This window comes from Lepisma saccharinum, chromosome 2 (assembly GCF_977018435.1).
Source record: "Lepisma saccharinum chromosome 2, izLepSacc3.1, whole genome shotgun sequence".
NCBI lineage: Eukaryota > Metazoa > Arthropoda > Insecta > Zygentoma > Lepismatidae > Lepisma > Lepisma saccharinum.
In genome coordinates, this window is record NC_139230.1 from 145,842,266 (window position 1) to 145,855,444 (window position 13,179).

At 37.4% G+C, this 13,179-nt stretch overlaps 1 protein-coding gene across 4 annotated transcripts in view; it reads right to left on the reverse strand.

The window, feature by feature from the left end:
- CaMKI (Calcium/calmodulin-dependent protein kinase I) overlaps nt 1-13,179 on the reverse strand; it is a 687,397-nt gene that overhangs the window by 42,467 nt on the left and 631,751 nt on the right. For all 4 annotated transcript variants that reach the window (XM_083117582.1, XM_083117581.1, XM_083117580.1 and 1 more), the window contains one exon: nt 7,330-7,470. In XM_083117582.1, the coding sequence (XP_082973708.1) occupies nt 7,330-7,470 (141 nt within the window). The remainder of the gene's footprint in view (nt 1-7,329; nt 7,471-13,179) is intronic.

A 13,179-nucleotide genomic window follows, 5' to 3' on the forward strand; every position in this document is an offset into this window, starting at 1 on the left:
TAAAAAAAAAACAGTAATTACAAGTGTTTTACAATAGCAAAAGCAAAAAGTGTAAAATTGAAAAAAAAATATTGTTCGGATGACAGAAAACTTTTAATTAACGCAGTTGGAGGGTATAAAAAAGGTCGTAAACTTTAGTTTCTTTCACGTCCCTTTGGATTTTGTCAGTTATTCGCAAGAAATTCACCCCCAACTCTTTTGGTCACAAATGGACATGTAGTTTATTGCATGAATATGGGGTATATTTCATGTTGAGGGGAATAAACAACGTGGTTGATAATATAAGACGTAAGCGAGTTATTCAAGATATATCCACGAAACTTACTTGTAAATGTTCTCTATTAATTTCAGTGGCCTCTGCCAGCTCCCCTAGCAGTAGTCGAGGAAACCAACAGGAACCGGAAGTCAACCTAAAAGTAAAGCATTGAGTTCCCAAGTGGATGGTGGCAGAGGCCACCGAAATTAATAGAGAACATTTACAAGTAAGTTTCGCGGATATCTCTTTAGTAACTCGCTTTCATCTTATATGGGGTATATGTTGAGAAATGTTCCTAAATATGGAAATAATATGTAAAAATAACTAAAATATGAAAATGTGAGCCAAAACCTCATATGTGTAGTCTTCGCAACATCTTAATTGACCGCCCCGAAAGAATTCTAAGTCCTGAATTCGTAAACTTAGCAACATTGCACTTCAGTGCCAGATGAGAGCAGCCAACTTTGAGTCGGTCCCTCAAAAGGACTAAAAACGCTGCAGTGCAAGTTTACAATCTCGCACATTCCGTGAAATTGGAAACTATAAACCACTATTATAATACACAGTCAAACAAAAATAGTCAAATTAGATCTAGAATCTTGAGGAACTTTTATGATTCTGCGTGCTTGACTTGAAATCAGATAGTTTTTGAAACACTGAATAGGGTTTTCCTCCACCTGGAGGAGATCGCCATCTAGTTTGAGCAGGAAGAGGCAAATTTCTGAGGAGTTACGAGACATTTTCTTTACAATAACCTGTATAACATTGAATAGTTCTAAAAAAAAATTATCTTTTCACGACTTGGGGAGAAAATGTGATTTCAACTCAGGAAAGTGTATGTTTTCATAAATTTCAATGTGCTTTAAAGGGCATATTTTCAGCAAGTTATTGTAGAGGAGTTGGTTAGACACTGATATCCTTATTTTTCATCAAGCATAAAAGGTCACTGGTTCAAACCCCACCCTCTAGTCTTTCCTTTTTTTGTTAGCTGAATGCAGACTGTTGATATTAGAACACTGCAAGAAAATAACCCAATGCATACTTCGAGGATGTCCCTTCTATACATGTTTTTCATCAGAAGCTGATTATCTGATTATCAGGATTTAACACTTAAATGCCGGGAGAGTTTTCAAATAGAAAATTTGAAATTCACCAGGATCTGAATAATATTTTTACCCCTTGGAAAGTACAAATGCTAGAGTGACAAGTGATACCTCATTTTGTTCAGTAAAGATTAGGCTATACTCAAAACTTTTTCATGCAATTTGAACCACATCGGCAACGCCGGGACATAATTGTTCCAAACAGTACCAGCATATTGCCTGATGTGTGTTCCATTCTCATGGAAAGAATTGCACACTTGTGGCCAATACCTTTGGAGAAAAAAAAAATCTAATGTAATGACCGTTATTTTCCTTTTGGCAGAAATTCGCCACCCCCTCCCCCCAAATATAGCGAGAATGAAATTCAACTTTACTAAATGCTACTGACATACGTCAAGTCTCATGACACTCAAAACAAGTACTTCAGACATTATCTGATACACAGGGTCTTCTCAAAGTCACACAATACTCCTTGTGACACAGGTGTCTCAGCCAGCGTTAGAGACAATACCTGGGTGTGACACACGTGTCACGGCCAGTGTCTATGGGTTAAAGTTAAAAGGTTTTTCCATTTAGCTATTCTTCATAAGTTGTGTTAACACACACACATTATGACTAATTCACATATCACATATATGTATTCAGGATGTTGTATGTAATGTTATTTAACATATGTAGGTCTATTGTTTATGCTCTTCACGGCACACCTAAAATTTTGATTATTTCGATATATTAACACACACACACAGTTACATTAAACAGTAATGCACTACATTGCTGTAATGAAGGGTAGAGTTTAATGAGTTCAAATTGCTAAGATTGTGTCTATTCCTTCGTAGTGTCTGTTGTTAATCTCCTCACCTCCATCTTATGATACATCTAAACTAATAATAAATCACCAATTAGAGTAAGTAAATGGCTACTGCGACTGAGGCCGATGTGATAAGAAACTACTAATAACTATTTGTGTAGTGAGTGACATCTAAATAATGAAATACCTGAGAATGATCATTAATTTGCCACTGCCTTATATTCAAAATAACCAGCCTCAGCTCCACGTAAGTTCATTCTGTGCATTCCATGTGGCACATGATTTCCCCTCTACCATCTAAATAGCTTCTGGAAATGCTGCACCTCTTACTCTTTCCTTTCACCTCATGAAATAAAAGATCAAGTTTGATTTCCAAGCACTTTATGCCCAACACTATATTTGTGAAAAAACTCCTGACTCGATGGAGAATGGAACCTACGATCATCCTTGCCAGGAGCAAGCATGCTACTCTTCTCCAAGTAGTTCATGATAAAATAACTTCCAGTTTGAAGAACCCCAGCACATACATGATGTCAATTTTTAACTGGTAATGTATTCAGTAAAAATCGAAAATTGCTGAAAGGAAAGAATGATGAACATTACATGTGTAAATGCCAGTTTTGAACAAGCAATGCATATTCAACTTCTGAATTGTAAAATATGTGTGAAATTAAAAACATTGGTAAATCTTGTAAGTGCATATTAATGAACTACAAACTATGCAAAACCTAATTTCATGGTGAAAAATGGCATTGGTATTCAAGTCATTTTTGAAATATGAACCGGATTTTTCTGTATTATAATGTGGAGTTATAGGGCGATACTGTCCCTCAGTATGACTGTAGAAAACTTCTTATGTCACATGCCAGAAACATATTTGATAAAACACTAAAATCACACACAAACAAACTGGCCAGTGTAACGACAACCGCGTCTACTCAGTCTGTCCTCGACCAGCCCTGAAGATGAATCCGTGAAGGAGTCAAAAGCTTGGAAGAACTCCGAAGTATTTTCAATCGTGCTGTTTGTGTGTGATTTTAGTGTTTTAACAAACTGTCCCTCAGCTAGGAAAATTTACATAAGCCACCTCCTTCCCTACAACTTATTAAATGGCCATAATGTTTAATCCTCAAAGCATTCCCCAGCTATCCTAAAGGCTCGAGTAAACATTCTCCATCTAAGTAAGACTTTCTACTTCACACTACATTATACCACTACAGAAATGTGTATGTCTTCATCTCTCGAAGATTGAGTGAGTGGTGTGTTGTAGGGGAATCGTGTTTGCTTGCAGACTGGAAGGTCATGGGTTCAAACCTCCTTCTCTGCATAAACTTCTTCGATATGTAAATGCCCTTGGATGAGAAGCTATCTACATTTCTGGGAAATTTCCCTTGACATTTATGCAATTTACGTCCAGCAGCATTTTCGTAAGACATTTGAATCTTAGCAAGCAAGACACAAAGGTGAATTCGCACAAATTGTGAAGAAAATTCTGATGTGGGTAGTTTCAAACATTGACTGCAGCATAAAATTTGTTGTTGCATCGTGGAAAATCAGACTTATATTTTAGGTCTGAAGTGAAGAGCATGAACAACGAAGAACATCATGTTTGTATACATATTGGTATTGTTGTTTTAAGTATACTTTATGCACAGATAGACTAATCTGGATTGGACCTACAGTTTAAACTGGGACAAAAACTACTGTGCAATGTGTCTCCATGGGGTATCGAACAGGGAACCCCTTGATTACAACATCCTATTTTAAAAATAGATACTTATGACACAAATTCTTAATGTGTACTAACATAACTCATGACAGCTGAATAAAAAAAACCCTCAAGGAATGCATAATTGATTTATTGATTTGGTGTTTAAGTTTCCTTTATGCACAGTAAGGCTAATCGGGACTGGACCTACAGTTTAAAGTGGGATCCGAATCACTATGTGCCTCCACTGGGTATCGAACCCAGGAACCTTTGATTACAAGGCAACGAGGCTACCACTGCACCATTGGGGAGGCCCTAAAGATTGCATAAATACTGAGTGATTTAATATTTATATATATTATAATTATAATCTTATATTTCATTATTACATCATCTCATACTCAGTAAATGACAAGAAAAAAAAGAAACAGGAAAGGGTGGGATTTGAACCTAGGATGCTTTGTTCTTGATGAAAAAGTATCACAGAGCAACCAACTGCTCCACGAGATTACTAACGAGGAACTATGTAAAAATACTTTGATCTCTGTGGAAACAACCTTGCCGGAGTTTTGAAGAATTTTTTGCCACAGATTAAGGAAAAGATGCACTTTGCAGAATTGTCTGGTATTGTGCAAGGTATAGTTACTGAAATTTTGCCTAAAATCATGGAAAATTTGCCGTTTTCCATTCAATTCTCTCCAGGTGGAGGAAAACCTGTTCAGTTTCAAACTGCACATAAATTTCCCTCTCTACAATTTCAGAATGAAGAATCGTAATAATTTTCAACATTCATATTTCTATTTACGATTTTTGTTTAATTGTGCATTCTATTACTCGTTTAGCTTTTCTAACTTGATGGAATGTAAAAGAATGGAAAAAATTCACAAGAACGTTTTCATTTAGAAAGAAGAAGTGTTGCAAAGCTGGCTACTATATGTTGGCTCTGAAATGCTATGTTGCCAAATTTACAAATTCAGGACTTTCAATTTTTTTCAGGATGGACAAATAAGGTGTTGCAAAGCGTACAACAAATTTGAAAATAAAAATTGAATTTTTCGAGTCTACATGCCATGATGAACAAAGATAATACAAAATATAACTTATATCAACTTCATACATAAATATGTATTTACATATAAATGCATTCCATGGTGGTAACTGACCAAAAGTACAGATGTATGAAAAGCTACATCCAAAAGGATTGCCATCTAAATAACTACATTACAATCATGTATAAACTGGGTTCACTAGATAAGGGTGGTGTTAGCTTCTGATATTCCAGGAACAAATGTGGGACAATTATATTTCAAAATAAACACAATTGGTAAAAGAGACAAACAATGTTTACCATGAACAAATTCAAAAAACCTTAGTTTAATTTCCATATTTTGAAATATAAGATGATTAACTGATTTGGTTTGTCTTGCTTCGCTCTTCTGCCACTTTTGATATACTGTGAAGATGACGATGAGTGACGACAAGATGAAATTGACGAAGGGACACTTGCAAAGAACACCCATGGCCAGGCTGGGATTTGAACCCAGGACCCCTGACATCATACCATGCTGAGCTAACCACTCTGCCACAGAGGTGAGCAAAGTGTAAGAAGAAAAACAAATTTCCTTAATGGTAGAGTTAGAAATTAGGAGCAAAAATCTTTTTTCCCCCAGCATTTTCAGTTGAATTAACACAATTCACGACAGCACAACAATTAATCTCACTCATGTTATTAACTTAACATGAAGAGTGACAGTTTCACACCATTTGTGCATTTATTTCAATATTGTCGGAATAGGCACTGCTACTAAAAAAAAAAGGCTGGACAAGAGAGTATAAACATCTCTCCATGTTGCAAGTGGAAGTAGTTTTTTAAGTTAATTATGAAGCTAGACACTATATTTGAAAAATATGATGAATAAGTATTTACAGAATCCCATGTATTCCTTATGGAGAATCAAGTTGAAGTTACACTTAATCAAATGGGAGTTGACTCTTCCAACTACCAAGAAATTGTTCAACATATCTATTTTCTGTCCGTGTACTTTTCTACACCACTGGAGGTTTGTTATTCTAAAGAGAACAAATAAAATAATGCTCCCATAAGCATAATGTATTTCTCCGGCACACAACTCCTCTCTCCAGCAGTGTTGCCAAACCTGATATGCATAAAAGAGCTAAATATCACCTTAAATGGAGTTAAAACTGACTTCCAAGGCGTTCGATTCTCGAAGGCTCGATAAAGTGCCTCCTAGGGTAATGTTAGGTGTCAAGCGGAGGAGGGGCAGTGCTATTACTGTTAACTATAAAGTGATGACAATTTATTCTTAGTTTTATCATCTAGATCTGGCAGCATCACCCATCTCAATAATCCACTGATGGTAGTCTGAAATCAAAAATAAAGGATTTCCGGATAACAATATTGTCATCTTAAAGTCAGTCACAGTGCTATAAAAAAGTAGCTGGGGAGGTAAGAGGGGATGGGGTGATGCAGCCAATAACAATATTACTTGCAAAATGTATATTTATGGCAAAAGTTGGTCTACGTGGGCGGGAGCCAGTGATGGCACTATAGTGGGGCAGGGGGTCAGGTGACCCAGTTCATAGACAAACCAGTGCACAAAAGAGTCAAGTTGACAACAGTGCTCCGCAGCCGCCATGGAGGGGAGAGACTTGCGGAAACTCTCCCTCATGCCCTTAAGATGGTAACCAAAAGAGGAGATATGTTACGTGTACAGAACACACAGTGGAGTTTAGTTGCCTGTAAAATTGGATTCACTGCAATGCTTCTCACTGTTATTATAGAATATATAACTACAATTCTAAGTTACTAGAGCACACCACAATATACTTTTCCACTACATAGGAAGACATAAGATAAAATCATACACTGGAGTTCTCTCGAATGAGACCAGGTTGACTCAACAATTTCAATGGGACACATTAATGAAAAATGGGATGTTCAAATATTTACTTGATATCTGGAAAACCTACTTATGAATGACAAATGAAATTTGTCCAAGTATATGTGTAACACAATACCATAAAAAATCCTTTAAAATTGTCAAATCTGCAGAATCTTTATAACTAAATCTGCAGAATCTTTATAACTATCACTTGCAAATAATACATTTGGAACCAAACAGGAAATCTGAAGCAACAAAATTTGATCCTGAGCTAATAAGGTTTCAAAGTGCCACAGGATTCAATGACAAAGTAGTGTGATACTTGTACATTTGATATAATATGCAAGAAGCAGTATAGCCATATAACAGTGCACACATACTCTTACCTGACTTGCATTCTATTCCATGTAGTTTGAACTACTGGTATGTTACTCAAATGCTGAAATCTGTTGTGCATTTTACAGTTATTATTGTTATTAATTTGTAAATTAATAATGGGCTTCAATTAAATTTATGAAGAGTTGTTACTAATAAAACTTGAGATGTACCTTTCAAAATCTGTGCAAATAAATTTGCATCATTTTCATCATAAAAAGGAGGATATCCACACAACAGGATATATGATATGACACCTATACTCCACACATCCACTGCTTTTCCATAAGGTTTTTGTGCTAAAACTTCTGGTGCTGAAACAGAATAAACATGGAATTAGTAATGTGAGTATATGCATAAATATTACTACTGTGTGATTATGTTTAAGAATATATTTTCCTCAAGATATATTTAAAAGATACACATATCATGGCATATACAGGGTGGTGCATATTGTATCTACCAATATGAGTTGGCAACACTGCACGTGTGCCATACCTAAATCTGTGGAGAGTTGGGAGTCAGGAAATTAGTATACTATGGAGCGTTGGCCATGCATATATCACGTATTGTGGAAGTGGAAGCTTTCATCCAAACAGGCACCGGTCTCTGCTGCAGAACAATGAAGATCACCATGCATCTGTTCCAGAGACACAGCATTATGAGGAGGATTAGACAGTGGAGAGCCACGAGTAATGTTGTGAACCATCAGCCATCGTTCAATACACACTATTCTACAGGACATGTTGAGCCACCCGTCATGAAAGCCTTCCAGTATGACCTTGAAAAGTGCATCCAAGCAGAAGGACTTTTAGAGGATGTTATTTTTAAGGTGCACTGATGTCTGTATTGTCCATATTATACATTGTATTAAATGCCTGTGTGTATATTTTTACTTCATAACCATATAAAGTTACTACAAGCTCTCACCCTCTTTCCATTTCATTTGAAGTTGGTAGATACAATATGCACCACCCTATATTTGCAAGTAACTAACAATAAACAAGATAATTTTTGGGAGGCCAGGGCCCTTCAAGGGCTGTAGTGATATCAGGTAAGATCAGTAGGATAAAAAGTTGAGAGTGAAGCTATACAAGGTCATCAGAAGACAATACAAATAATAACTGCACATGGGTAATTTCTTGGTGGAAGAAAGGGAGAGAAAATTAGGTTTTTCACAAAAAAAAAAAAAGATGTGACAAACAGCATCTAATACTCTTAATATGGAAGAACTGTTTAACCCGTTAAGTATTAGCATTCAAAAATACATTTATGAAGGGCTCGGGTGTAAAACATGGCAAGTGACAATTTGGAAATTTTTGAGTTACAAAGTAAAATGTTCCATCTTTCAATTTTCGAGTAAAATTGCCATGTCATACAATTTGCATTGGACTCAGTGAAGCTTTGTGAAATTGGTAAACACAACACGAAAACAATTTATCTACAGTATAGCTTCTAATAACCTTTTTTCTTAATGAACTCAGAAATGACCAAAATGTCACTTACCATGTTTTACACCCGAGACCTTCATATATGTAAAATGTATTTAAGAAAAAATAAGTTTAAGGAGAGGATTGTGTAAAAAAAATTAAGGAATACATCACTAATTATACAAGTGTGTTTTCCTTAAAAGTATAAAAATTCCTGTTTATAAATTTTCATTTTTACTTTAATAAAATTTGAAAAGTATGCTGCTTTTTTATATGGCACTGATATGTGATTGGTTGAAGTAAAGGGAAATGGTGAGGAAAAGTACCAGAAAATTTGAATTGGTGATAATATACAGTGTTATTACAAATGATCTTTCTGATTAAAAACTTGAATAACTTAAGTATAATAACACTCAGATACATGAAAGTTGTATCAATGGAAAGGGAAACTCAAAACGTTTCAGTGGTTGGTACAACTGTCACGTAGTTATTGATATCATTGCTAGGGGCGTTAGGAGAGAAAATGACTGCCAACGAAGACAGGAAGGCTTTTTGTGTGCTGGATTTTCACATCTGCCAGTCTATCACCACTGTGCAACATAATTTTAGAAGGAAGTTTGGTGAAGATGCACCCAGTGGGCACAGTATCCGTAATTAGTATTCTGACTTTAAAGCAAGAGGATGCATCTGCAAGCAAAAGTCAAGCAGCCATCCACCAGTAAGTGAGGTAACTGTGGAGCATGTGAGAGAAAGTTTCGTACAAAGTCCACAGAAATCCACCACCAGAGCCAGCAGAGAATTAGACATCCCTGATAACCAACTGTGTGGAAGATGTACACAAACGTTTGCAGTTCCATCCTTACCGTCTGCAATTGTTGCCGGCCCTGAAACTGGATGACAAAGCCAAGAGACTGTCTTCCTCCAAGGACATGCAAATCAAAATGGAAACTGATGGTTTCATGGAATCATTTGTGTCCAGTGATGAAGCCACCTTCCACCTGTTGGGCAAAGTGCGCGAAAATAATGTCAGGATCTGGGGTCTGGAAAATTCTAGAGGTTATGTGGAGCATGTACGCAACTCCCTCAAGCCGAATGTTTTTTGCGCTATCAACCATGAAAAGGTGTATGGCCCTTTCTTTTTTGATGAGAACACAATCACGGGGATTTTGTAACTACAAATGTTACGGACATGGCTTCTTCCACAACTAGAACAAGATATCGAAGGTTTAATTTTTCAACAGGATTGGGCATGCTGGCTGTGACGATAGTGAACGTTTGCGTTGGCCTCCAAGTTCCCCCAATCTTACACCCTGTGACTTTTTTCTCTGGGGTTTTGTCAAACAACAAGTGTATCGGCCACCTTTACCACCTACCATCCGATCTTCATGTTCACATCACAGAGGCCACTGCATTAGTGGATCATCCAATGTCACAACATGTATGGCAGGAATTGGACTACAGGCTTGATGTGTGTCGCGTGACACAGGGAGCTCACATTGAGCACATGTGATGTGATGTTGTGAACCAAATGTAATACAAAACTTCTCTAGTTTCCCTATCCATTGATACCACTACCATGTATCCGAGTGTTATTAAACGTGAGTTATTCAAGTTTGTAATCGGAAAGATCATTTGTAATAACCCTGTCTATAAATATAAAATCAAATGAGGAATGAAATAGGAAACACTCACTTGACACTGGAAAAGTTTAAATTTTCATGGCTGCAGGCTACACCTACAATTGTAGATGAAATTGGTGGAAAACTGAAATAGGAATTTGATATCCAAATTTGCCACACCCAGAGCAAAAGTACAGCCTGCATGGGAAAACATGGTTCTCTCACCAGGCTTGTCAAAAACTGAGTGGTGTGGACAATGTGGATAGAAGGGGGAGGGTTGGGAATAATGATGAGGGGTGGAGATGGAGTCTCATTGGGAAGGTTACCAAGTGGGCTTATTAAGGCCAGAGGAAGTGGTTGCATTCATGGATTTTCCATACTGAGGAGTTGGTGGATTGGAGCAAGGGGTGGATTATCACTACACAGAAACAGTTGTTGAAAGGGTTATTGTGACTGTTGGACTATGGATGACAACAGCGAAGTCCTGGTTTTGGGTGGAGTGGTTGTTCATTCTGAGGTTGAGGGCTGTGGATGTTTTCCCTAGGCAAAAGCCACTGCCGATGTGACAGGTTCATTTTGGTTGATTGATTGAGTTTTTGTTTTAACCACTTGCCTGACACATTATTTTCCCAAAAGTGGTCCATATTTTACACATTTTTTTTATTGTGTGTTTGTAATGTACCAATATCAGCAATTAAGGAACAGTAATGAAATTCTATTTTTGGGGTCAAATAAGGTTACCAAACTATTCAAAAAACCTCCATAATTATTAACCCGAGTTAACTCGTACATACATGGAAAGTACTACAAATGTTTCAAAATAGCATATAAACTGTGGAAAATAAAATGTCTTCACATTTTAATGTTGAATTCCAAAGAGACAGATCCAACAGATGGAAGAAAATCATTTGATAATACTTTTTGCCATGTTTCGTTGGTGTGGCGTATGAAGCAAGATGCTGATCAACACCACGCATTTTGTTGTTGTAATCGACCACCACTCGTGGTTTAATTTTTGCTTTGTGACGTGTTACAGTCATCATTTCAACAGAATGGATGGTTGACAACAATGTCACATCCTTCTTATCTTTCCATTTCATGACTGTCACTTTGCCGCATTGCAACCATACTTCTTCACCTTTCTTCAATTTGGCTGTTCTTAGAGCCTGTGGTAGATCTTTCCTACTGCGTTTCAGTGTTCCAAATGCATCAGTCTTTTTAGAAATCAACAGATCTGCAAGTTGTGATGAGTTATAATAATTGTCCATTGTCAAACAGTACCCCTTTCCCAACAAATCATATACCAAAGCAAAGATTTTGGAAGGCGACTGTACACCACCACAACTATCTGTATCTGTCTCCTCAGTACACACACTGTCCACTGTTGTATCACTTTCACTCACATCCATTTCCTCCTCCTCCTCCTCTATACTGTTGTCTAAGCTTGTTGTCACTCATCTTGTCATTCTTCACACGATGGAAAACACTAAAACATGAACAGAATGTATTCACAACACAAAAATGCTCTGTAAGTTTTGGCACTACACTCACACAATGACCACAAGTACCACTGGAAAGGTGACAACTACGTAGTGTCATGGGAATCCGGTAGATGCCAGCAAGCTATCTACACCTTCCATCTAGTGGCCAAAATGGGAATTAACACCTTGCAAAGCTCAAACGAGTTTGTCCGGGTAGGCAGAAAAGTGCACTGCAGTTGCACGATTTTAACGAGATAACTCGGGTAAATAATATGTAATGCAAAAACAAATTCCGAGTTAACTCGGGTTAATCAGGCAAGTGGTTAAGTCCACTTTCTGCACATATAGGCTAATCAGGACTGGACTTACAGTTTAAAGTACGATCCAAAACAATATTACCAGGGAGGTCCTAAGTTCCTATTTGGTGAAGCGTAAATTTGCCTGTAGCAGTGTGAACCTGTAAAGTATAGGAAGTGATGAGGGGACAGGTTTTGCACCTTGGCCAGTTCAGTTGCATTTGTTAGCAGGATGAAACTGGTTGTGAGGTTCTTGAAAACAACTCTGGGCTGGTCAGGAAAGAAGTTTCTGGTGTTGGGAGTCACTGTGAATAATGGGGAGGAGGGAACGTTGGGTGTGTGTGATTTTGTAAAGGTGGGGGTGATATTAGGTGACAAGTACAGAGGGATTGGGATCAGATTTCTTGTTGGTGGTGATTAGGGGGTGAAACAGGATATGAATTCTCTCCAGGTCACACTTTTTAAATAGGATGTTGGGCCATTTGTTTTTTCCTCTTATGCCAGCAACTAAAGGCCTCCTCTCTCCCCCAGCTTTCTTAATACTTTAATAGAATTTTTTGGATCCCTCCTGGTACTCCGCCACCTACCTTGTCCCCCACCCCCTTAAAATATTGTAGCACTGCCACTATCCTGAAGAATCCAGGGGGTTGAGAAAAGAGATAGTTTTTAAGGTATGTCTCTGGACATTAGTCTTTTATTCTACTTAGAAAGTTTGCTAATTTTAAATTTGGTACTTTGTAGAGTAAATATGGGGGCCGTTCAGTATATATATATTTCAAAAACCTGTGGGGGAGAAGGGGTAGATGAACCAAAATTTCTGAAATGAAATTTGTTAGCAGTCTTATTATATTCCTCCAAATACTGCTCTCCATTACCAGATTCAAATCTAAATAATATGTTTTCTGTTACCAATGATGTAACACTTTTGTACTACTTTCTCTGCATAATTAGTCTATTTTTATTACATATGAAAATCTACATTTCAGTGCGGAAAATAGTGTTGGGCAGGTTGCTCCGGGCAGTTTCTAACATGCCTTCCAAATTCCAAAAGGACTCTATAGAGAAAGGCGGGGCCGCGATGGTGGTAGGTTAATTACCCCAGGGGTGGAGCCCGGAATCTGGAGGAAATTTGGACAGCAATTTTCATGACATTTCTTGGGGTACAGCCCTGAAAAACAGACTTTCACACACATCGAT